Below are 26,713 nucleotides of genomic sequence, written 5' to 3'. Positions count from 1 at the left end.
TCCATATGCTGCTCAGACTAGGCTACCATAAGTAAAAGCATCTCTTATAGTAAGGACTATGGTGGCTCCTGCAGTAGTTTAGAGTCCAGACCTCCCCCTCCTTATCTCTGGAGTAGGGTTGCCAATCCTCCAGGATTGCCTTGGAGTCTCCAGGAATTCAAGATTACTCTTTAAGTAAAGATTATGCCATGTGATGAGACATCCAGGAATACATCAAACCAAAATTGGCAACCCTACTCTGGAGATGTGATGTGGAATCTAACCCAAAAGATTTACATATAAAAGAGAAGCAACGTTCATGATTTTATTCTGGTTCTTCATTTTTAGTCTGCTCTGAAGAATAAATCACTAGGTTTGTGAGACCACTGAGGCCTTGTCTTCACTGCTAAAAAAGGTGCATTTTACCTCAGGGTAACGAACATGTGAGCTATCCCAAGTGAAGACAAAATACTTTGGTTTTACCAGATGGCAAATTAGGCAATGTCAGTACTATACCCCAGCCTGAGGTTGACCGTGCCTAGTTTACTTTGCTCCTTTTTTCTAGCAGTGAAAACAAGGCTGAGTGTGACGTTAATGGCTAAGTAGAGAATCGCAAGAATGAGAGTCACAAGAATTGTAATAGGCATCAGCTAAAACATTTAGGTAATACTCTCTCTATCAAATAGTTCTTCTGTAACTTCAGTGATTTTATTACTGTGCTTACTGTGTCAGCTGTCTTGGCTATTATTATTTGTATTATTGTAGCACCTTGGGGTCCTAGTCATACACTGGTCTAGGTACTGTACAAACTCAGAACAAAAAGACAGTTTCCTTTGGCATGTGTTACTAACACTATGGGTAAAAATAATGGGACCGATTCATCCTTGGTGTAAAGTGGCAAATTCCGTTGGTCGCGTTTGTATTTATTTTGTTGATTTTTCACAATTTAATCCCACTCAGTATAAATGCGGAATAGAGATGTTGAGTTAATTTATCAGTAACTATTCTTGCCAGCGAGGAGCAGCCATTTTAATTTTAGCTGGGTTCTGAAAGGTTATGAATATTGCCTTGTAAATTTGTATAGATTTATATAATGGATAGAGCATTTTCAAAAAGTTGCTACGTCAGGCCGCCAACCCTGCAAAACCTCAGTGCAAATAGCTGATCACAGAGCGGATAGGCTCAGTTTCACAATCAACAGCATTTAATAACCGTCACAACTCATGCCGATTTTCAGCATAATTATAAACTTTGTAGTGGGCAGTGTTTTAACAATTGGTATGGATAGTATATTGCACATTAACTTTTATTACTATCTGGTTAATTGACTTATGGAAGAAAGAAATACTGTAAATGCGGATGATCAGAAAGCAGAGGCTGCTACACTGTTTTTCCACACAGAGCACTTTAGAGAAAGGATCTGCCTTTCAGTGTAGCAGAGATGTAGTCTGGTTCTGGAAAATGATCTCCCTGTAATACCAGGGGGCTTCCATTTTAATAATCATTTGAAGAGCAGTGATGATGTGTATTAAAGCAGGAAGGTCGCAAGTACAGCCAGAGACATTGGGAACAGCAGCAGATTCCCACAGCCCTTATAAAGAAAAAGAACTTCTCTCAGAGTTGCAGCCGTGTTAGTCTGTATTCGCAAAAAGAAAAGGAGTACTTGTGGCACCTTAGAGACTAACAAATTTATTTGAGCATAAGCTTTTGTGAGCTAAATTTGTTAGTGCCACAAGTACTCCTTTTCTTTTTAAAGAACTTCTCTGTATCTTTGTTTGTTTTCTCTTATTTTACATGCATGTGCATTGTAAATCTAATCTACCTCGGGAAAACTGCAGAATATATCTGGAAAGAATTCTGGAAATCTGTTGATTCTTTTGTCCCTGTCAAAGGAATAATCATTAGTGATTTAGGCCTCAGTCCTGCAAATACTTTGAAATTATTGTATAACCAGAAACTATTGATTTCGATGTGGTTACTCATACACATGAAGATAGGCACATATTTAAGTGTTTTCAGGATTAGGGCCGTATTCATATTTTATATTGGAAGCTTGCATTCAAAGGGGAATTAGGGTTTCTAACCTTTCAAGCAAGCTGGTCAAATATTGTTGTAATATTCAGTCAGCTGGTATCTTATAGCTAGAGCACAAGACTGGAAGTTAAAAGTTATACATTTTCTTCCCAGCTCTGCCACAGACTTCCTATGGGAGCTTGATGAAGTCACTTAATTTCTCTGTACCTCAGCTTCTCCTATCTGTAAAATGAGGATAATAATAATACCCGCCCACCACACAAGAGTGCTGTGAGGCTAAGTTCAGAAATGTTTGCAACGCCTTGAGTTCCTCAGAGAAGGACATTACAGAAGCACAATGTATTATTATTATTCATTGTTCTTACATTCATCATGATTTGATTACTTTATTTTCTGCTTGGTTTCCTGCATTTTCAAGCATTCTTGTGTATCTCCGTAGTTCTTGCACTGTGTTGGAATGTGGCATATGGTATGTAGCTGAGGTGGTAAGTAAGCCTTCCCAGAGAATCAGAAGGCCTCACTACAAAACTGTTGCTTCCCCATTCAGGGAGCTGTGTATTGCTGTTTCATCACCAACCCCTCGGGATATGTTAATGCCATGTTCATAAGATCTGTCAGTATCTTAATTTTCACTTAATGGCCTTTCTTTACATTATACATTGAAAAAGGCATCCAGGATCTTTGCTGTGTTGTTTTTTTTTTCCCCTCACTCTTTTATGTTCCTTTTGGAAGTGTTACTGCAGGACTTTCAATGGCCCCAATACCTCCCCACTGGTTTTCACAAGCCACAATGGATAAGGGCTCATCGCACTGGGTGAAACTAGACGAAAATACCTGATATATTTGTCTCATCTGTTCTTGACACTGTTCCCACAGAAGCAGCCAAACTGGTGTAGATCCAGTTGGTCTGATCCTCAACATGTTTGGAAAACTCCTCACAGCAAGAAACGCTCTGTTAATGAGTGGAAGCAAACTGGGTTCATCAGACTGCTTGCCACATGGAACATTTGTGCTAGCTGGGACTTCGTAGATGAAATTCTGGAAGTGGGGGAAAACGAGCCCTTGAGTTTTCTTTTAGCGTATAGCACAGCCTCAGTAGCAACATACAGAAACTCTTGGCTGTGGTTGACAGATATGGGATGAATTTTACACAATCCCTAGTCTAGTCTCCTTTCTGTTGCTTCTTCGTGTGTCGCAGGTATGGTAATCTGCATTGTACAGACGTGACCTGTGAGACTGACTGGACATAGGAGTTGAGGAAGAGGAGATCTATTGTCCACTGTGTGAATGGTTGAGAACAGAATGTTCTGGTTCCCTGCTAGACTACTAACAGAATGCTCGGTATATTCTCTCTGAGGATTTTGAAACCCCTAACGGGTTCATCACTCGCTGACAGCACACGAGCTAAACAGGGCCTTTGCCCAGAATCGATTCCCCAGTGAAAGATGAGATCCAGAAGGTGGCCTCTTTAGTTTGTCAAACTAACCTCTTCTCTTCTCTTCCCTTCCCTTCCTAAGGATAGCTCCATAGTTGCTGTGGAGGTCCTGAAATCAGTGAGATGTGTAAGTCACCCTGGACATTAATCTTGGTGACTCTAGCCCGAAACAAGAGCTTAATCTGTAACTCCGCTGCTGAGCCAGTACACCACCAAAATTACTAAAATTATCTCAGTCCCAGGGCTTTCACAGATGCATATGTAACTGGTGCTTCCACAGTGTGGCTCTGTTCCCCTCTAGTGGCTGGACCACACAGAGGTTCATGAGTCTGCACAGCCGTTTAGCGAACAGTCTTTTAGCTCAGACAGTAGAAGCTTGTGCATTTAGTTCAGCAGGCCCAGGTTCGAATCTTATTGCCAGTGGCCCACCAAGGGACTCCACATTACACACTCAGGCCAGGCAGCCCTGCACATGGGGATTCAGCAGTGAAGGACCAATGCAGCAGGTAGCAGCTCCTCTGCCGAGACTCCACCCTGGGCCCTAGGGGCAGCTCCTGCTGGAGTTCTGGGACTGGGGGCTCCCCTCCTTGCGCTCTCAGTTGCTGCTGCTTGTGGGGAGAGGAGGCACTGACCACGTCTGGAAGCAGCAGCTCAGGATCAGGCCCCTTTCCACGCAGCTCTGTGTGTGTGCATGAGAACAGAAGCAAAGGGGGCGCACTGGGGCTGTGAGTGTGCTGGTGGGGGGGCAGAAGGGGAACGAATGAATTGGGTATGGGAATGCTGATGGATTTGTTGTGTGGGTTGTGGGTGGCAAGGCTGTGTCGGAGGGAGAATTGCTTAATTTGGGATGGATAGTGATCCCACTTAGAAGTGTTGATTTAGATATTATCCACAAATTATCGAGTCCTGGACTCTAACAAATCAGTCTTTGGCACTAGGCACCCCCTTGGGATAATACCAGATGCAAAAAACCACTCCGTCATCCTAGTTCCTTAGCCTGCTGTTCATGTTGGACCTAGAGTTAGCCTGGTGTTCATGTTCTCACTGGAGAAACTACATGGACACAGGAAAGGTGGAATCTCCTTGGAATTACTCCTCGATTTGGGTAATACAGGTCTCATCTATAACTAAACCATGGGTGATGTTGGACTGAACAGCATGAGCTGAAGGTTACAGCAGTTTTTAGTCACTCTCAATGACCCTACTTTGCATCTCATCCTGTTAAATATAAGGCCCTGGCTAATTCAGAGCTAAGAGATCAAGCAGTCTGTGCACTCTGCCACTGCTGGCTTGTGTTTCATTGAGGAAACCAAGACAAAGCAAGGTCACTGAGTAGCTCTAAAGGATTTGATGGAGTTATTCAGCAAACGTTGGAAGACAGGCTTCTTCAGTCAATGTTTCTTTCATTTTTTCCACTTAAAGGCATTCATAAATGCTGGCTCTTTGTTTAACAGAGCTAGTTCAGTTATCTTTTTCCACATTCCATGTACTTAGTTGTGCATTCAGCTCTTCATCCTGTAGTTTCTGTGCCCACTGCTTCATTTTTTCCATTTAGTTTCATGGTCATTGCTTCTCTAAGGTTAGATACTAAGGGACAGATTCCTCTCCTGGTTACACTGATATAAATCCAGAATAACAGTTTGTGTCATTCAGGTTTTATGCCGGTGTCCTTGTTTACTTGAATTCAGAATTTGATTTTTTCAGTGGTCTTTGCCATTCTTTCAATACCTAGTGGCTTGGTGATGCTGAACACTAGGCAACAGATTTGATTGTCTTTGCAGAGTGTTTGCTGTTACTTCACCTTCATGTAACTGATTTAGAACAAGTCAAATTGGTAGTTCCCTCATAGCGAGGAAAAAGGGTTGTTCCCAGATTCGTGTGGCCATTTTACACCTGGTCTACGCAAGGAAATTAGGGGGGTATAACTGTCACTCGGGATGTGAAAAATCCACACCCCAGAGTGATGCAGTCAAGTCGACCTAACCCCCTGGTGTAGATACCTCTAGGTCGACTGAAAAATGCTCCTGTTGACCTAGCTACTGCTTCTTGGGGAGGTGGATTCCCTATCCCGACAGTTGAACGCCTCCTGCCAGGGTAGGTAACATCTGCACTGAAACGAGCTACAGAGGCGCAGCTGTTCCACTGCAGTGTTTTAAGTGTAGACCAGCCCTTAGGATACTATTTAGGTTGTGGGAAGGGTATAAATGCTTCCTTTTCCCCCTTTTACAGAGACAACACGTTAGCTAGCCTGTTTTCCAATTAATCTGGGAATGGGTTGGTGACAGAAAAGCTATATATTGCCAATTTAACATTGTCACAGTCCTGTATATTCAGACTCTTTTTTTCATTTGATGGTGTAATCTTAAAAATTAGTTTTTTGCAGAAGATTTCTGGCTCACAAGGATTTGATCTTTGACCGCCTGACAAATAATGTGACATTTCGTGCACAGGGTACAGACACCTTCAAGCATATGCCTGAACCTACTGGTAGCTCAATTCTTCATCCGGTGTCATATAGCTCCAGTGCAATTTGTACACAGTCCTCCTTTTTTTTGACTCTCCCATCCCCAGGTAATTTGAGGCAAGCTAGTAGCCTTTGGGTAAAACAGACCAGCTGACCCATGTGTGGTACTACCTAGTCCCAAATTGAACACAAGGAGACAGATGCTCTGGTGTGGCACAGCTGGTGGGAGTCTGGCCCAAAAGCTGGCGTAAGCAGCCCAGGGAGCATCACGCCAATGGAAGGGTGATTCAGTGCTGGCCTAGGAGCTCTTATGCTACTCCTTTGCCCTGTACCAGCATAGCATGGTGTGGCTGGGATTCCCCTATGATTTACCAGTTATTGCCTTTGATGAATCCCATGCACTCCTACAGACTAGGGACCGAATGGCTAGGCAGCAGTTCTGCAGAAAAGGACCTAGGGGTTACAGTGGACGAGAAGCTGGATATGAGCCAACAGTGTGCCCTTGTTGCCAAGAAGGCTAACGGTATTTTGGTCTGTATAAGTAGGAGCACTGCCAGCAGATCGAGGGACGTGATTGTTTCCCTCTATTCAACATTGGTGAGGCCTCATCTGGAGTATTGTGTCCAGTTTTGGGCCCCAAACTACAAGAAGGATGTGGGAAAAATTGGAAAGCATCCAGTAGAGGGCAACAAAAATGATTAGGGGACTGGAACATATGACTTCTGAGAAGAGGCTGAGGGAACTGGGATTGTTTAGTCTGCAGAAGAGAGGAATGAGGGGGGATTTGATAGCTGCTTTCAACTACCTGAAAGGGGGTTCCAAAGAGGATGGAGCTCGGCTGTTCTCAGTGGTAGCAGATGACAGAACAAGGAGTAATGGTCTCAAGTTGCAGTGGGGGAGGCTTAGGTTGGATATAAGGAAAAACTTGTCCAGTAGGAGGGTGGTGAAGCACTGGAATGCGTTACCTAGGGGGGTGGTGGAATCTCCTTCCTTTGAGGTTTTTAAGGTCAGGCTTAACAAAGCCCTGGCTGGGATGATTTAGTTGGGGATTGGTCCTACTTTGAGCAGGGGGTTGGACTAGATGACCTCCTGAGGTCCCTTCCAACCCTGATATTCTATGATTCTGTGATTTCATCCACTTATGTTGGCACAAAATAGAGCAGCCCCAGGCTTGGTTTACCTGTTGGGGAAGGGCTGTTTGGGAATCCTTCCTAAGCAGGACTTAATCTTTCCACCAAGAAAGAGCTGGATACGTGATTCATGGCTTGGGTTTTCCCAGTGGTGGTGCCCCAGGGCAGTTGGTCCTGATGAATAAAAGAGAAAGCTAAGGACAAGGGTTTGGTGCTTTAATATAGTTGCCTGAAAATCCAAGTTGACAGGTATGTATCTTTATTTCTTAACCATGTGTTCGCATTGACAGCATTGTACACAATACTTCTACTGACATCTGGTGGCATGTTGTAGCAGAAAACCTGTTGTTTTTTTTAAGACTGTACATTTGTATGACTTGCATTTTGTTTAGTTTAGCTGCCCTGAAGTTATTTTTGCACACTGTGGCTTTTAAAATTTAACTTCTTATTGAAAGCCAAGAGAGTCAAGAGCTTTTCAAGAATGTCAGACAAATCTAGCTCAGTCTGGGGCAGATAATGGTACCGCAGTGTTCTTGCAGCGGCAGCATATCATTTCCATTAGGATGTTTTTAAAAACATTTTAAAAAAAGGAAAGACCAGGTAAAAGAGTGCTTAAATACCACAGTGAGAGAGAACTGAGCAATCTCTGATAGACTACAGTACAGGCGTACTTAGTAAAACTTTGAGAGATGGTTTTCCTAAGGGGTCTTAATCACCCAGCGGAAAGAAGATGAGAGAACCACATATGAAGTCTTTTCAGCAAAGCTTTGGCATTTGTTTTTGAGAACACAACATGATGCCTTTAAACAGAGTTGGGGCTCTGTTTTCATGCTTTATGAAATTACACAACTACTGTGTAATTTCAATGTGTGTTTAAAGATGGGCATTTTTAGTTTATTTTAGCCACCTAAGGCTACAGGTCAGACTTATTGTATATAGTTTGCTCAAGCCTTCAATATTGCCTCATATAAATTTTAGAGATATGTACAACACTCATTCATGAAAAGAAAAATACACTCATCTACTTCTATTTATAAAGTGTTTCTAGAATAGATTTTGGCATACACGTGGTCGGTTCAAGCTCCATGTACAGAGTTTTACCTTTAATGAGAGGCTTTCTACTCATTAGGCTGATAGGGAACAGTGGAGCAAACCCCATTTCAGTTACACTGATGCAAATAGTCTATGCCAATGGTTCTCAATCCACAGGCTGCTTGCAGCCCAGTCAGCACACAGCTAAGGCCCGTGTGACAACGTCAGGACCATACAGGTAGTATATATATATATATTGTGTGGAAGCGGCCCACATAACACATGAAGAGCAGCAAATGCAGACCACAATAATAAATAGGTTGAGAACCACTGGTCTATGCAATAGTCTCAGCATTATACGGGCATAACTGAGATAGAACTTGGCCTGTCATGTCATTAGATTTCTGCTGTTTTGGGGGTTGATCTTATTGTCCTTGCTCACCCAAAGCTTCCATTGCCAACTCCCGTTGGTTTTAATTTTAGGCCCTAAGTCTCAAACGTTTTCAGTACAAATCAGCAAAGTCAGGATGTGAACTACAGTTGAAAAATAGATCCTTATAAAGAAATTATGTAAGGACTGCAGTACTGCTGTTTGCTGAAAGATAGCCTCATGGTCAGTGGAATGTTTTACTTTTTAAGGATGAAAACTGGAAAGAAAGCATGATGGAATATGTAACAGGCAGTTAGATTTGGTTCGTCACATAACACACATGCTGTGCCTCCTTGTAGTCTGCTATAGATTATTAATATTTTGCTTCATTTCTGTTCTAAAATAGAACGCAGTTAAATATGTCATCACATATTGTATAATGTTGCTTAGGAATAGCTAATATTGCCAACAGCAGCTGAAAGAGATTTATATTTATACAGTCTATAAATAGAGAGCTTAATAAAACCATCAGTGGGCAGCTTTCCTTTGCTGGCAATCAGCTGTTTTAATGGCACTACAGATGCAGCATTTATGTAGCTGGGGAAAAAATGGGAACCAGCGTGACTTTGTTTATCGAAGAATAAAATATTAGCGTGTAATACGCAGTTTGGATGCTGGCTCTCCCTTCCAAGGTGGGGTTGGGAGAGAGTTTTATACGTCAGGTTCTCTACATTTTGTATAGTTGCGTGAAAAGGAGAAAAGCTTTTCCTTTGAGACAGGCATGCCCAGTGATTAGGTTGGCCTGCTTTCCCCCTTTTTGTTTTCCATAGCTGAGTGCCTGTGTGTTTTCTTGTCTTTCAGCAATGGGGAGAAGGACTTGGATCCATCATACATAACTTCAGAGCGAACAACGTCAGTCCAATGACATGCCTCAAGAAACAGTAAGGCTTTTCCCTCCCTGTTTTTCCTCCTGTGTATCTTTTTTTGGACACATATTTTCCTATATGAACTGTCTTGGTTGTCCTTTCTTTTCTTGGCTCAACCAATGCAATTGTCAAAACAGTCTACAGGAAAAATTCCCTCAGACTTCAACCTCCCATGCGATACACGGTGTTAACAGCATTTAAGTCTCGTGTTTCATTGTAAACATCCAAGTTTCCAAGTCCCTAGCTTGGTGTCTGCCTGAGAGAGTGTAAGAAAGTTTACAAGCGTACATTTAATCTACTGAGACGTGTCATTTTAATTATTGTCTTGTCTGTTCTTCCCTTGATACATACACATCACCCCCATGGGCGATACTGGTTTTGGAAGTATGTAGCAAGGGAGAGGTTGTCTGTCAAGGGAGGTACTGATTTTCTAATTATTCTGGGATGAATTTTGCCTCTGGAGCACAGCTCTGCATTGTAGCCATGCCCTGCTCCACAGGGAGCGCTAAGGAAGCAGACGGAACGCCTCCTGAGGCTTCCCAGCACACCCTCAGCTTTCTCTTACCCTTTGTCGGGTTCAGCGTACTTCCTGTTCCTTTTTCAGGCCACTGTGCGGGGTAGTGGTGCTGTGGTACTTGTCTCCTGCCTGCCCGGCCCTACTTTCTCTAGGGTGCTATGAATTCCCAGGACGCAGTCCCTGTGATACCCCGAAGGCAGGAACTGCAGTTCTGTCTGGACACTCTGGCAGGCAGTGGGCTCTGTAGTACTTCCCTTACAATCCAGGCCTGCCTAAGGGTCAGGCTGACTCTGGCCGGCTGGTGGGATGTGGCTTATTGTCTTTTGGAGTTTCAAAAAGATCATTAATGAGTCGAAGATTAGAACTGCTGTTGTTTTTTGTGGTCATTTCACAAAGATGGCAGGCACCATTAACCTGAATAGAAATATCTAGAACCCTGTTTTTACTAAAATAAATAAATACGATATTAATTTTTAACATTTCTTTCTACATTTCAGCTGGATGAAGCTGGCGTTTCTGACCAACACAAATGGCAAAATTCCCGTTAGGAGGTAAGCACAATTGGAGGAGCTTAGCAACCTAGCACATATGTTTTGTGTAATGTGTATCAGATCATATTTTATTATATTAATATGCTTGCTGATTATATTTGGATAATATTAATTTTATAATTGTAATATATTTATAAACAACAAGATGGGAACTAAGACATTGTCATTTTTGCTCTATTCCTTTTTAAGCAGGAAAAACTCCTAAAGAAATCAGTGATTTTTTTTCTTATTAAGAGCCCTATCCTGTGAAGTGTTAAGAGCTTTCAACTCTTGGGAAATCTACTTGGAGCAAAGCACATCTAGCAGCTTATAGGCACTAACCCTGAGTGTTCAGGGATGAGTTTTTCAGTAGTTAGAAGGCAGGTTGTAAAGACTTTGTCAATAGCAGCATACAAATGTTTCAGACCATTGCAAATACAGAATAGCAGGTACATTGGGAAATGCAATTCACTGCAAAACTAAAAGAGGCAGCTTTGCCAGAATTATTCTTGTGTTCACAGGAACTTCTGGAACAATATTTATGCCATGCAGTATACAACCCACAGCAGGTCTTGGCTTACTTATTGCCAAAGATTAAAAAGGCAACTATGGAACAAAACAATATATTTCTCTGTAAGCAGTTGTTAGAGCAGTCTGGCTGAGACATCTGATGTCGCTCTTCCTTATAGTCTAGTTTTACTGCATTTCTCTTACACATACCTGCTCAAAATCCTATCAAACAATTTGCCTTCTCTCCTTCCCGCACAGAAAAATGTGAAAGTCACCACTCTTGCTAATACTGGGCCATATTGCCCACATCCACAGCATTACCTGGAAGGGGGGCAAGAAGTGCCGGAAAACATGGTGGGGCTCCCCTCGTGGAGTTGCTTGCCAGGCATCTTTTCAAGAGAGTGGGGATTGGATCCTTGTGGAGCTGAGAAGCAGCAAAACCCCCAGAACCATAGAGCCTGCTCCATTGCCCCCGTCTCTCCTTTGGCAGCATGACTCCAACCATAACCGGAGCCAAGGAGGGCACCTTGAAGGAATGAATGCTGCTTTGGTTTATTAATATATCTACTTTCAAATGGCCAGTCCCCTGCTGGTCCCTTGGTCTTGCACCAAACCTCCTTGGGGCACCTTCTAAATAGCGCCCCCGTGGATGGGGTATCTGCAGAATAATGGGGCTGGGGGAACGATGCTGAAGAGGCTTAATCCATCCCCTTCTGCATGCAGATCCACTGGGGACAGCACAGTCCAGTCACTCTAATGACTTAAATCTTCCTGTCAGATCCATGGATCTCAAATAGGTGGTTTAAATGAAATAACTGTCCTGTTCAGTACATATCAATGGCTCTCGTTAAAAGCTGTTCAATTTTAAGTCCTTTGTTACCCTAGAACTGGAATTAATTTGCAAACTGGACCCCATCAAATAAGGCCCGAGTAAAGACTGGGAGTGGATGAGTCACTACAAGAACTAAAAGCTAATTTCCCCCTATTGGTACTCACACCTTCTTGTCAACTGTTTGAAATGAGCCACCCTGATTACTACTACAAAAAGTGATTTTTCGTCTTGTTGATAATAACCCACTTGAATTGAATTGTCTCGACCCCCCCTTAGTAAGGCAACTCCCATCTTTTCATGTACTATTATATATATCTTCCTACTGTATTTTCCACTCCATGTATCTAATGAAGTGGGTTTTAGCCCGCAAAAGCTTATGCCCAACTAAATTTGTTAGTCTCTAAGGTGCCACTAGTACTCCTTGTTGTTTTTATTTTTGCTGATACAGACTTAACACTGCTACCACTCTGACATAGATTTACACAATTTCCATGTCGAGGCAAGCAGGCCTCCAAAAGGGCTCAGTTTCAAAGTGTTTTTAGCACAATATGCTAGTGAATTGAAGTCTAGGATCCTGATGTTTGCTCAAACAAAGGCCAGTTCAGGCATAAAAAGAAATCAGTCTTTTGATGGAATAATTAATGTGCCGCACTCAATTTATTGTAGACTGCCACACAGATATGAAGGTACAGTGCATGGATTTCACACGTACTGTACTGCTAATGCAGGCATTCCAAAGCAGGCATTAGCACTCAAGAATACTATGTGGATTTCAGCCAGCAGTACTCCCTTGAAGGGATTTTAGTTTCCATAAATCCACCAAATCATTTGGCACTTGTGACCGATCTAATCCTGTTTCATGCTATAAAGAGGGAAACTCCGTGTTGCTCAGATTCTCAGCCTTCAAAGCTAAGGAGTATAGCGCTGCACCTCTCAGAAAAATATATATGGTAATTAATTTAGTGTCATCCTGTGAAACGCCAGACTTCTTGGATTAACAGAACATGTGGTTTCATTGAACTATCTTTGAACACTGTAACTTTGAATCCAGTGGCTTCAACAGGAACTGCAGGTGCTCAACACCTCTGAAAATCAGGCAACTCATCTAGGTGCCTCTGATAGGGTGTGGTAGCCCTTTTTCCGGGCTCATTGGAGAAGCCTCTGGTGCAAGCACTCTCTCTTTTCCATGCCTTCCTTAGGAGAATATGGGAGGCGGACACTGAGCGAAAGGAAGGGGTGTCGGGGAAGCAGTTTAAGATTAAAGGAAAGGAAAACCCAGGCTGTTGACCCTATCCTGCACTTGAGACCAGAGCTTTGAAGCGTAGGGTCCATGGATGTTCCCTTTCTCCCTCGGCACTGAGGTCCCAATGGGGATTATAGCCCCTGAGACCTGTTGGGTTCCAGTAAGGCCTACTGGGCATAGAGCTAGATATTGGTCTGTCAGGTGTCATGCATTGAGCAGCTTCATCACACATTCCTACAGCCCTGCTGGAGGGGCTGAGCAGGGTTTTCCCCCAGGCCTGGGGGCTGCTATGATGTGACGTCGCAGCAGTGAGGATAGGGAGGAGACTCTCTCTTCTCTGTCTCAACTGGCCCTCAGACAGCCTGGAGAAGGAGGAGGCCATCTACTGCACAAGGGACATGTTGGCATGGAGCAGATCAGAAGGGGAGTGGGGACAGGCACAGGGGCACAAGGTGGGGGCCAGGGTTGAGGGGAATAGGACATAGATGGGGACAGGAGGTGAAAGGAGGCAGGCCAGGGAGGTAATGGGTCCAGGGCTCACCCTGCCTCTAGCAACTATCAGACTCCTGACCTTTCTCTTCCCCCAGAAGCCGCCCTCACGTCTCCAGGCTTTGCCCCATCCCAGCATCTCCCCAGTGCTCCAGGCTCTCCTCATCCCTGATAACTCCTCCCGCCGGCTTCCTCAGGCACTCCCATTCCTTCTGCTTTTCCTAAACAACCCCTTAGACTCTATGCTGCATAGGCTACACCCTGCTTTCCTCCTATATCTTTATACTGGCTGACTTCTCCAGGCTACTCAGTCAACCCTGCCTCCTCCATCCCACATCTGTGGGTGAGAGGGATCAGCTTCCATCTTCTCCCACACCTGTCCTACTGCTCACGGTCACCCAGAGGAGGAAATACATGAGCTAGAGTTGCACAAGACCTGGCAGCTATGGGGATATATATGGGATTTTCATTCCCTCAGGAAGACAAGTCTCCATGTCAGAGCTGGTGGGGACTAGGAACATGAGACAGGAAAATAAACTCTGTCAGTTTGATTTCATTTTGACATTGAAGCCTAAAGAAAGCCTGAGGGAAAAGTCTTCTCTGGGAAATGAGAAATCTATGTTTCTTTGAACTTTAACATAGACCCCACGACAACCAGCAAAAGGCCTAGGCGAATGCCAAGCCTTGGGAAAGTGGAACTCTGTAGGCCTGATTCTTCCTAGGTCTGCACCTTGTGCAGTCATTTACAACAGTGCAAAGTGGTATAAATGCTACCAATTCGTAACAGTTTGCCCCGACTTTCCCTTGGTGTAATAGACTATGCAAGGTGCAGGACTCTATTCCTTTGTTGTTTTTTTGGGGAATTTAACATAGCCTGTGTGGGTATAAGCATAGCATAGCATAAATGTTTCCATCAATAGGTTGGGGAGGGAGCGCGCATAACAATTGGTGGTGGGCAAATCTCAGAGGCGTTCAGTGTTTACTTTACTTGCTTTGTCAAATGTATCTGAGCAGTTTTAATCTGGAAATTCATGTGCAAACCTTACAAGAACTGAGTGTTTCACATGAAGTTTGGTATAGCTTGGTCGAAAATGAAATGGTCATTATAAAAAGTAAGCATTTGTCAGTAGATACCACACTGCGACTGTCCTAAACTCTTGTCTGCACACGCTGGTTGCACCAATTTAACTGAAGTTTGTTAAACTAATTTTAGTTTAACCCCAGGTGGAAACATTTTTATGGGTTTAAAACTGGTTATATTAGTTTACCTTGAACCAAAAATTCACCAATGCAATCTAAATCTATATAAATTAGAGTGTAATGTCGCTGAAAATTAGAAAGGGTTCAATAGATAACAGCTGAGATTTTTAAAAAATAGGAGTGTAACTTTAGGCATCCCAGCCCCTATTTCGATGGGAGCTACTGGGTACTCAACGACTTTGAAAATCGGACTACTTATTTAAGTCCTTAAATATGGACGTAAGAGTCTAACTTTAAGCACCTGTTTTAAAAAAATCTTGACCAAAAATATTAATTTATCATTTATATCTTTGGCTTGCTGATCTTCATTTTATTGGTCGGAAAATATTTATACAAGTGGTTTTCAGTGTTTTGGAGAACAAAACAAATCTTGATTGATATGGGAATATATAATAATGGGAACAGTGTATTTCACATCTTTCACTTTGTGTATTTACTTAGTGTCCATGATATTAATAAGAAGTCTTGGAAAATTCATTTGGTGATATAGAAGGCAGCGTATTTTAGTCAGATTACTGTTGTGAAGTCTTTCCTGATGTAATGCTCATGTTAGGATTATGGACGTGCCCTAAGCCACAGTATTTGTCTCCAGATCTGGACACCAAAGCTTGGGGAGTAGTTGGCCCCATGATTTTGGCTCAGCCCTTTGGGGGGGGGGGGAAGGCTGGCTGTGATCTGACTTTTCTGAAGCTCATCTCCAGTGGAAACAGAAATAAAACAAAAGTCTTCATATTAATCACATCAGACATCATAGATTTGGATATATTGTGTTCCAAGTAAACATGAGGCTCTTAGGGTATGTCTACACTACGAAATTAGGTCGAATTTATAGAATTCAGTTTTTTAGAAATTGTTTTATATATTCGAGTGTGTGTGTCCCCACAGAAAATGCTCTAAGTGCATTAACTCGGCGGAGTGCTTCCATAGTACCGAGGCAAGCGTCGACTTCCGGAGTGTTGCACTGTGGGTAGTTATCCCACAAGTTCCCGCAGTCTCCGAAAATGAGATTCAAAAGTTTGCGGTTCTTTTCCTGTCTACCTGACCAGTGCATCTGAGTTGAGAGTGCTGTCCAGAGCGGTCACAATGGAGCACTCTGGGATAGGTCCCGGAGGCCAATACCATCGAATTGTGTCCACAGTACCCCAAATTTGACCCGGCAAGGCCGATTTAAGCGCTAATCCACTTGTCAGGGGTGGTGTAAGGAAATCGATTTTAAGAGCCCTTTAAGTTGAAAAAAAGGGCTTCATCGTGTGGACGGGTGCAGGGTTTCATCGATTTAACGCTGCTAAATTCGATCTAAAGTCCTAGTGTAGACCAGGGCTTAGTCTAATGGATGGTGAAATAAATCCATCTTTTATACAAAGAAACCAAATTGGTCCAGGAGTTTAAGTGTCTCAGTGGAAGTGGGAAGGAAGCAAAAATGGTTGTACGTGGTCTGTCTGGAGGAGGAATAGCCTTGGTTGGAGCGGATTAGAGAGCCTTTCAAGGGAAGAAGGGACAGCAAGGTAAGAGTAACAAAATTCTGTGTGTGGAAGATGGTCTTGGTGGAAAATATGAGGTATCAGAATTTAGAGAGTTTCTCATGGGGAGAAATAACTTCAAAAGAGAGGAGGAAGGAAGCAGAGGAATGGGAATGGATCAGGATTTCCTGTGGGATGACTGCCTTAAAATGGACGGATTAATAGTGTAGAAGAGTAGGAGTCACAACTGTGAACACAGAGGAAGCAGCAAAGCCTAGAGTTGAGTTGGCTAATACCTACCTTGTTTGTAGCCCTGCTGCTTTTTTTTTTTTTTTGACACAGTAAGTTGTCTATGTATCATGTTGAAAACTGCCAGCAGAATAACATGTTGCACAACTCTTACTGAACAAACCTCTTAGTTCTTTGGGCAGATCACTGTTTTGCTAAATCTTTTAGTAGTTGCCTTACACAGAGAGCAGGCGGAGTATTTCTGCTCTGTGGAAGCTTACAGCATTATTACAACTGGGCTTGGTCCACAATTGTCTCTAGAGGTACGTGCATACGTCGTTTGAAAAAGGGGGGAAATGTTGGAGGAGAAAAGGAGTAAGAGACTGAAACTGATTATTTTAAAAGTGACTAACTTTTTTTCTTCTTTTTCTTAGTATTACCAGAACCTTTGCATCAGGTAAAACAGAAAAGGTGATCTTTCAGGCACTTAAGGAACTAGGGCTTCCCAGTGGAAAGGTATTTGCCAATTTAAAATAACATTTTTTTATATTAAGAAATCACAGAATCGATGAGATTATATCGTTATGTGTTAAGTCATTTGTGTCATGTGAAAAAAACATGCCTTGTGTTCTCAGACAGCTGCGTCATCACTTCACTTAAACAGGAATGTTTACTAATGTGGTTTATACTAAATGGTACCAAAGTTAGCTCGGACTTTTTTCTGATGTCCCAGTGTGTTGAATATTTAAATTCACACATTCACATGGTACCTTGAATGATTTTTTTTTTTAACTTTAACTTCAACAGGCAAAATAAAGACTATGTCCTTGTTCTGTATTTACTTTTTTACATATTATTATTATTTATTTTATCATTCACAGACTTAATGTTACCATGTAGTCAGAATATAAGTGCACTAAACAGATTTGGGGTAAGGAAAAAATGGAGAGCTCTTCTCAGAAAATATAAATAAAGCTACGTGCATTAGGCACATGTTACTAATACTTTTCTAATACTCAGACATGCTGATAGAATAGAATAAGTAAATTGGCTCTTTCTTGCTAAATCAACCTTTACGTTTTGTTTTGTTTTCCAGAATGATGAAATTGAGCCTCCCGCTTTTACTTATGAGAAATTTTATGAACTAACCCAAAAAATATGTCCTCGTACGGACATAGAGGAACTCTTTAGGAAGATGTAAGTTAAATATTAAACTAATTTTAAATTGTTTTACTGTCATTTTAGTCTATTTCTAGTATTACCGGTACAACACTGAACATGGTAAAGAATTTCCAACCGTAACTCCTAATTCCATGTACAGTATTTGCAAACCAAGTCACATCTACATTTTCTTGTCTTTTCCCCCAAATTATTCATGTAAAAGTTAACTCTGTATTTTAGAGCAACTTTTACATGAGTTAAAAGAAGCACCTGGAACTTTTTTTGCATTGGCTTTACTAACTACCTACAGTTTTAACCTGCTCCTTTAGGTTATTAACACAGTATGTGAACTAACTAGATTAAGCAAGAAGTCTAAAAGTTTGTTCAATCAGATTCTTCTCAAATGGAGGACTTACATGTTGTTTTCTAAATTAACATTTGTTAAATCATACTGAGAAGAGAGGGTATTATTATACTGTAGCAAGCATAGACTGTTTGTTTGCCTTGACAGTGTTTGTTCATTTTGAGAATACATAGCTACTTCAGTGTTAGGAAACTGCAAGGTTTAGAAAGTATCAACAATGTCAACATGTAAATCATACCTACTGTAGCATCATACATGAAAACTTACTTTTTCTAATAAATTTCTTTTCAGCAATGGAGACAAAACTGATTATTTAACGGTAGACCAATTAGTGAGCTTTCTAAATGAAGTAAGCTTTTTCATACATTAACTACCATACAAGTCTGTCTGCAGTGGCTTGCTTCTTCCAGTCTTCTCATTGCATGTATCATGCCATTATTTGCTGTGCTTTTGATCTGCTGATCTTTTCATTATGGCAATATCCAGGTGCAAAAATCAGCTTCAACCGTATATGTTCTTGTGCTTTCTCTGTGTTGGCTTTGCGGATTGCTTCTGTTGATTACTTGCTGTGGTGTGAAGCTATTGTTGTGTATGTTTTATACATTTTATACTGTTATATACAAAGTAATTTCAACTAAACGATACTCAGTGTTTTGTTATAAGCAGTTATTTTACTTTTAGGCATCTGATTGCTGAATCTGAATAACAGAAAAATGAAGTGGGCTTTTATATGTAGTGGCTTGATTCTCCACTATCAAATATTTTCTGTTTATTACAAATCTGTGGATCATAAGGATATTTTAATGGATTGTATGTGATTCTGAAAATATTAATATGTAGGATAGAAGGAACTATATTGGCAGCAGTATTTCTAAAATGCACATTTATTAGCAAGAGTCTGCAGTGTTTCTTCAGTCTAGTCTCTGAAAAAGTGTTTTATTAAAGTGTGTGATTTTCTTCTATTTCTAAATCATATTAAGATAAGTGGGAGTATGATTTACAGAGTTACACACCACTTAAGTGAATTTGACAGAATTTACTTGAAACAAATGAAGTATTGCGAACACCAAGTAATTCCCCAGCTTTTGTGCCACAAAACTCTTTTTTTTTTCCCAACTGACTGCAGAATTGTGTTCCTTCTCTATAGTCTTTGAGTGAACTGACAAGTTATCCAAGAACAAACTTAAACAAGAACAGCCACAGCAAATTGCTATTTTCTCATTTCTCTATGCAGAGATTTAACCATGCATCAGTGTATCTAAAAGAGGGCCCCTTTGCTCCCTGTTCAAAAAGCAGCATATACCTTATTGATCTCCAAAAGTGAACCAAACACAAAGGATTTTTTTTAAAAGAAGTAGAGGAAAAGTAGTGATGAAATGAACAGTTTTACCGCTGTCCAGTGGACTAGGCACATGGAGTAAACCACGCTCAGTGGCTGCCCCAAATGTGGCCCAACCTTGGAAACAGTTACATACATGCTTCATCTGACTACTATGAGTAGTCCCATTGAAATCCATGGTCACAAAGCTAGGCATATGTGTAAGTGCTTGTAGGAACGAGGATTGGTATGATGTGTAAATAATCCACACCCCCGAGTGACATAAATTACACCGACCTAAGCACCAGTGTGGACAGCACTATGTCGGTGGGAGAGTTTCTTTTGCCAACATAGCTACTGCTGCTCATTGAGGGTGAGTTAATTAAGTCGACAGGAGAGCATTCTCCCTTCGGCTTAGAGCGGCTCTCTAGTGTAGTCATAGTCTGAGTAGAGTTTAATGTGTTGGTCGTGATGTGTAAGGCCTTAAGTGACCTGGGACCTACTTACCTAAGACATCGTCTCTTTCTCCCTTCACGTATGGCCTGCACTCTCTGTAGTCCGCACAGGTGCTCGAGCTGGAAAACGTAAACGCTTATTGAGAGAGATGAGATGGGTGAGGTAATACTGTTTATTGGACCAACTTCTGTTGCTGAAAGAGACACAGAGCTCTTCTTTAGATCTGGGAAAGGTACTCAGAGTGTCACAGATAAATACACAGTTGTTAAGCATAAGAGCTAACAACATGTTTAAAGGGGCCATTGAGAGTGAAGTGGGCCATTAACAACTCTGCAGTCATAGAACCAAGGAACCAGGGTTACAGATTGTTGAAAGAGACAGTAAAGGGTCGTGCAGGCTTCCTTTGAAGACAAGGGCTGTGAGGCCAGATATGGAGTGATTGTTTGACGGTTGATACAGTGTTTTGGTCTTTTTGGTCATTTTTCTGCGCGAGTTCATTTGAGAACGTAGCGATGGTCTCATTCCATCCATATTTGATGGGGACCACATCCTGAACGCAATCTTTCCGGCATAGGCGCTGGCTTTTATTGTTCCTCGGGGGTGCTCCATCCCCATTCCTCCCTCAAGGCCACGCCCTCACTCTGCCTCTTGCTCCCCCCGCCTGCCCGCCACTGGCTGTTCTCCGCCCTCCCCCAAGCACCTCCCCCAGCCGCCAAAGGGCTGATCAGCGGCACTGCCGAACAGCCGTGTCTTGTGGGTGCTGAGCAGTCATGATTTTTTTTCCATGGGTGCTCGAGCCCAGGAGCACCCATGGAGTGAGTGCCAGTGCTTTCTAGAACACCATCTTCTGGCCTTCAAATAACCCTCCCAACCTTACCAAGCTCATCATCAAACGCAAAGCTCTGCACAAACCACGACATACCAACTCAGTGGCACCAGACCCCGCCAGAGCAACAGATGCAAAACCTGCAGACATCTCTCCACTGCTACAATGATGCAGACCCCTCACAACACCTTTTAAAATCTATGAGCCTATCTCAACATGTGGTGTCCCTCGTCCAGTGCATCATATGGCTCAATAACAACTCTGTGGGTACAGCACTGTGTGTGTAGATGTGCCCTAACTCTCCTTTGTTCTATGGTTGCAGAACTGTTAATGGCCCACTTCATTTTGAATGGTCCTTTGCAGCATGGTAATTCCTGTGCTTAACAGTCTGTTCCACCTTGTACTTAGCTATGACGCTATCTTTCCCAGAACTGAAGAAGAGCTCCGTGTAATTCAAAAGTTTGTCTCTTTCACCAGCATAAGTTGGTCGAATAAAAGATACTCCCTCACCCACCTTGTCCCTCCCATGTTCTGGGACACACATGGCTACAGCAATCCTGCAAACAATAAAAGTTTATTACCATTATAAAAAAGAGGTGGCTGCTGGCAAGGCGTTCTTAGTGAGGATGTGCCCTGGGACTTCTGAACTTGTTTCCACTTTGTTCCAAAATAGCCTGAATTTGATGACCTTCCAGGCATGTTGTAGGTTGCAAAAGCAATTTGTTTGATAGGGTTTTTAGGGAAGGATGAGCGTATGTTCCTGGGTATCTCTGATTTGGAAGTGAGGCTTTTCTGGAGTTCTTTTCATTTTTTTATTGTCTGTTGGCTGAGGTAAATTGTTAGCTCCATTTTGACTGTTTAATGCTTCAGGCTGACAGTTAATTTAATTATGTATCATCATTAATGCTGGTGAGTTGTTTTAGAAGTCTAATTATTGTCAGGCACTTCTGTGCATGTGTTCTTTTTTTAAGTTCAGTCTAAAGAAAAGGAAAAATAATAAAAAAATGAAACAGACCTAAAGCTACTGAGATTTCCTCCTGCCATTTACTCGCAGCCACAGATTTTAGCTTTGGTCTATGTGTGTAATTATCAAAAGTAGTAATTCAGTACAGGCTGGCCTGGACTCCTGCTTTCTGCTAAGCAAAGAGATGAGATGAAATGGGAGATTGGATCCTTCTTGTTTAGTAAGTTTCCCTTTTCTGTTTTTGGTGGAGAGGGGCCAATATTTCTGCTGGACCTCATAAATCCCAATAATGAAACTGGTTTCTAGCAAATCATGAGTTGTTTCACATATCCGCAAGTATTTATCTGGCTAGGAGGTAAATGGCTAGGTGGCCATATTTGGAGAGCATCTGTTTCTTCCCTCTTTCTCTTTCCAAAGTAAACAGGCACCCTCTACCCCTGCCCCCCTTAAATGATTTACCCTCCTTTTGTTAAGGAACACCTAGTAGAAAGGTATGGATCCTGTCTAATGTGGTAACTAGAACAAGCAACAGCAGCTTTGCTGGACATATGTGATTAGTCCTGGGGCCTTTATGCTTTTCATATTGGTCAGCTATGTTGTTTTGCATTATAAATTCCCTGTGCCAACAAACTTACTAGCATAAAACATTTATGCAAGGGATCCTGCTTGACATTCCTTTTTTTTTTAATAACATCACACAAATTGTCAAGTACTACTAGAATTGTTTTTAATTAAGTAAACTTAAAGAGACTTACGTTTTGCCCAAATGGGGAAAAAAAATAAGATAATGAGCAGTGATCATGATGACAACAACAAAAATATTACTGTTAGTTCCCTGCAATAATTTTTTGGCTGTGATTGCTAAGAAGCGTTGTTTACCTTCTCCCATCTATTTTCTTCCCCTGTGTCACCTCTGTTCTATTTATGATTATCCATGGAAGAGTGAAGTGGGGAAGATCACTCTTCTTTAATAAGAGCCTCCCCTCCTCTTTCTTTCAGTTGTTTCAAATGATGCATTTTCACTATTGGTGCAAAGTTTGTCACGTGTGATTACATGTGGTCGGCTGTACAGTTGCATGCTAGTGTTGTGCTCCTGAGAGATGCTTAGCAAGGTGTGTCTTGCATTCAGCTGCTTACATTTCATATTTCATCTGAGATTTACTTAGATATCTTGATAGCCAACGTATAGTGAATTTAACAGCTATACTTCAGATGCTGTCAACTGTCCATAGCATTAATAAAAGGATGCTTCATTAACTGCATGTTTAAATGGGCATTAGTTGTAATTTCTTAGAATTAACCAACCACACATACTAATGTGTTGGTTGTAAAGCTGAGATCAGGTTGCTTATTTTTGATTGGACATAGCTTGATGTTGAACAGAATATCAAAATATTTGTATGTAAGGAATTACAGCAAATGCTTATAGTGCCTTCAGCCATAGACATCCCACACTGTCCACTCCTAAATTATTGGTCAACAGTACGCGGGTGGCCTATGTTACATTTTTGAATGTAAATTACAGCTTTAAAACTGCACCTACCTGGGTAAAAGAGTGTTTCCATGGTCATATTTGTTTATTTGTTTTGCTTTTGCATCCGCTTACATGCCACTACTCAGTTGAATTATGTTTTTAATTTTTTTAATGGAGAATCAGGCACACCGTGTGCAGCTCGAATCCAGTGTGAATAAAAGTGAAAATTGCATTGCACACTCTAAAGTGAATGTGTCATGAATCAGGCCTTTAGAGATTTATTGGAAGTCACTGATACCTACTATGCCTAAATATAGTCCAAACAATATTTGTGTATGATATCATGAAATCCCTACATCATTAATTGCTATACATTTTGGGATGACACTGTGAAGATGTTTTTTTAATGGTTTTCGTATTTGCTCTATGATCCTAAGGTGATTTTTTCAGAAAGCCCCAGTAGCTCCACGATTCGCAGAGATAACAGACACCAGTTAACATATTTCCAAATGCAGTTTTCGCATAGAATATTTGTAGCAACTTATTTTTTTTAATGTTTATTCTAGTCATCCATATTGATGAAGACACAAGTTTTATGAAGGGATAATTATGTAACCATCAGTCAGGCCCATCAGTTTGTGTGACCTACATAAAAGATTTCTGACGAAGGAAGAAGATTTACCAAGTTATTAAAGGATCTGCTGTTAATTGTCAAAATTTTATTGGCACATACTCCACATGCGTTATTTTATTGTAATGAGTAAATAGCAATAATACATGTCAGATGAGCAAACTGCCTGTTGTTTTCCTAGATAACTAGATTTAAATTTATATAGTGCTGAAGTTACAATTGGGATATTCTGTAAATTCTAGTTTAAAAAAATTGTCCAGCTCTTTCTTTTTCATCTGCAGTAATGAAAAGTTCTTGGCATATAGCCTTGCAGTAAGTAGTCCTGCTAAATTATGTTATTTTCTAACCTTAGCATCAACGAGATCCTCGTCTGAATGAAATTTTATTCCCATTCTATGATTCAAAAAGAGCAATGCAGATAATTGAAACATATGAGCCAGATGAAGATTTGAAGAATAAAGGTAAACAAAGTGGGAATATCTGTGTATCAAAAATTAATACCACATTTCTTTAGATACTTTAAATTTTAAAAAGCACATAAGTGACTTAGGAGCCTAAGTCCCAATGAGACTGAGGCCAGATCTGTACTATAAACTTACATCGGTGAAAAATCCACACCCCTGAGCATCGCAGTTATACTGACCTCTAACCCTCAGTGTATACAGAGTTATGTCAATGGGAGGGCTTCTTTCACAGGTACATAGTAAAATGCTATGTTAGCTTTAACCAAAGCAATAAGGGTAAGTACCTTTGTGCTCTCCTAATCGTCTCTATATGCTGCAGAGGCTGAAGGCATAACATAGCCCTGGGGGCTTGTCTAAGTTGCAGCATCCTACTCAGTCTTCTCTAAGCCTCAGTTTTGCCCATAATCTCTGCAATACCACCAGCTGCATCTCCATCCCTGATGTGCTCCTCCTGCCTCAGGCATGCTTCCTCCACAAGGGATTGTGAGGAGCCAGTGGCTGTCTTCCTTGGTTCCTGCACCACAGGAAACAGGGCTTGTGGGGTGCTTTGACTCCACTCTGGTCCTTTTACCAGGAGTAAAGCAGTTGAATGAGGGGTAAGGATCTCATCCTGTATATGTTGCTCCTAGTTTATTCTGCTATCCTTGCATCACACTATCTGTTAACAGATTGCTTATGAGTTTTTGCTAAAATTGAACCTGTGAGCTGGTGGTCCCTCTATAACTTCTCAGGGCACTCCAGTAAAAAAGGGGAAGGCTTTCAACCAATCCTCTGGCTATCAGATGGAAGATATCTCCTCTCAATAGCAGGGTATTTCTTTTTAAAAAATGATCTGTAGGACACCCCAAGATCCATTGTTTTCTCTTCGTGGAGTCACGGATGGGAATTTTGAAGGCATCAACTTTATAGCTTATTTTGTTTTCCACCCCATATGTACCAGAAACTCCTCTTACTAATTACCTCCTTTTCTTTTTAATCTAATCCTATTCGTTACATGTTTAATGAAGTCATGGATCTACTGTCTAGATGCCAGCATATTCCAAGTGTTTTCCCATAATATACAAGCTATAATGAGAATTGTTTTCCCCTATTCAGAAAGATATGCACCCATCTTTTGGGTGTGCAGAAGATAAAGCGAACCAGTAGTTTATGAAGATACAGTTTCTTGTCTGCAAAATACCTATCTAGAAGCTGATGCCGGCATAAGCTTCTATACGGCTTTCATATTCTTTCAACCAGTCATTGAGTCATGGTAGTGAATTGAGCCTATTGTTTTAATTCTTTTTCTTTCTTTCTTTCTTTCTTTCTTTCTTTCTTTCTTTCTTATTTCTACTGTCATGTATGTAAATGCAGAATGTCTGCTGCAGAAAAGTCGATGGGGTTTTTCTGATGTTTGTCTTTCCTTGGTGGGGTTAGTTCATTGTGGTTTTACCCCAATGGAATTAGTGGGAGAAGGGGAGGAATTGGCCCCAGAAGTTGTGGATTCCCAACAACCTGCCTACGTTGGGGATCCACAACTTCATCTGGCTTTAAACCATACTGTCCTCTTGTTGGGTGGTTGTTCCCAAGTCCAGTGTGGAGACACAACCAGACTAGGTTCTGTCCAGTATCAGATGGGGATGACATTTTGAAAAGCACATCATTCCACCCCCACTAGTGTGCCCTTGTATGCACTGTCCATGTGAGGTCACGCCAGTAGGTCATGCTGGAGGGTAAGGCCCACACCAGTCCTGGAAGTACCATAATGTCTGGTATTCTGGGAATGCATGAATTGCCACCCTACCCCAACATCCAATGGAGACATGGCTTATCTGTGTGGTGTCTGTTCTCTGCAGTCCTTTACAAGACCCCTATTCCATAAGGCACTTAGGCACATGTGTGCACTGAATAGCACTGTGTGGGAGGCAAGACCTCATTCGCTGCACAAGAGCTGTAAGAAACCAGTCCTGCCTTGGTCACCGTACAGCAGGGATAGTGAATTATTTTTTTGTCAAGGTCGAAATTTCTTGGTCAAGGTGTAGTCAAGGTCCATACTCCAGAAAAAATAATTAAAATAATAACAACAATAATGATAATAGGTAAATAAAAAGATTTGGGGGTCCATTCAAAAGCAGCTGGCGGTCTGGATTTGGCCCATGGTCCGCCTATTGACTACCCCTGCTGTATGGTAAGGATCAGTAACTAGAACTCAACCCTTTCTCATGTGCTGTGCAGTACATGAATGGCTCAGTAAGCTCAGGAGCTCTTTGGGAGAGTAGTTATAGACACTTTCTCCTTCTGCTAGGCTGCTAACTCAGCCTCTTAATTATGTTATCATTGAGGGAGGACTTCATTACGTTGCTAAAATCATAGCAAATATTCAACAACTATACACAGTAGTGATTTTTTTTCACTCTCTTATACTTTTTCCTCCAGACTAATCGCATGTCGTGCTTGGAGCTACTTTATTCTGCTGTTTTTAAGTTCTTAGTGTGTATGTGGGGTGGGAGGGGAGTTAAATTTCTTAAGATGAGAATGTGTTGGGTTTTTTTTTTTCATTTTCTCCTAACTCAAAGCCAGCTGAAGGGATTTGGCTGTGACCAAGAATAGAAAGTTCAAAGCCCCAAGTGAGGCTTG

At 41.6% G+C, this 26,713-nt stretch overlaps 1 protein-coding gene across 18 annotated transcripts in view; it reads left to right on the top strand.

Annotated features, from left to right (window-relative positions):
* The window catches only part of PLCB4 (phospholipase C beta 4), a 325,436-nt gene that overhangs the window by 206,933 nt on the left and 91,790 nt on the right, over positions 1–26,713 (top strand). For all 18 annotated transcript variants that reach the window (XM_073339654.1, XM_073339656.1, XM_073339649.1 and 15 more), the window contains 6 exons: positions 9,306–9,385; positions 10,385–10,438; positions 16,874–16,955; positions 17,536–17,636; positions 18,256–18,313; positions 23,986–24,094. In XM_073339654.1, coding sequence (XP_073195755.1) covers positions 9,306–9,385; positions 10,385–10,438; positions 16,874–16,955; positions 17,536–17,636; positions 18,256–18,313; positions 23,986–24,094 — 484 coding nt within the window. The remainder of the gene's footprint in view (positions 1–9,305; positions 9,386–10,384; positions 10,439–16,873; positions 16,956–17,535; positions 17,637–18,255; positions 18,314–23,985; positions 24,095–26,713) is intronic.

Source organism: Lepidochelys kempii, chromosome 3, assembly GCF_965140265.1.
Source record: "Lepidochelys kempii isolate rLepKem1 chromosome 3, rLepKem1.hap2, whole genome shotgun sequence".
NCBI lineage: Eukaryota > Metazoa > Chordata > Testudines > Cheloniidae > Lepidochelys > Lepidochelys kempii.
The sequence above is the reverse complement of the archived record's forward strand: the minus strand, read 5'-3'. Positions and strand labels throughout refer to the sequence as shown.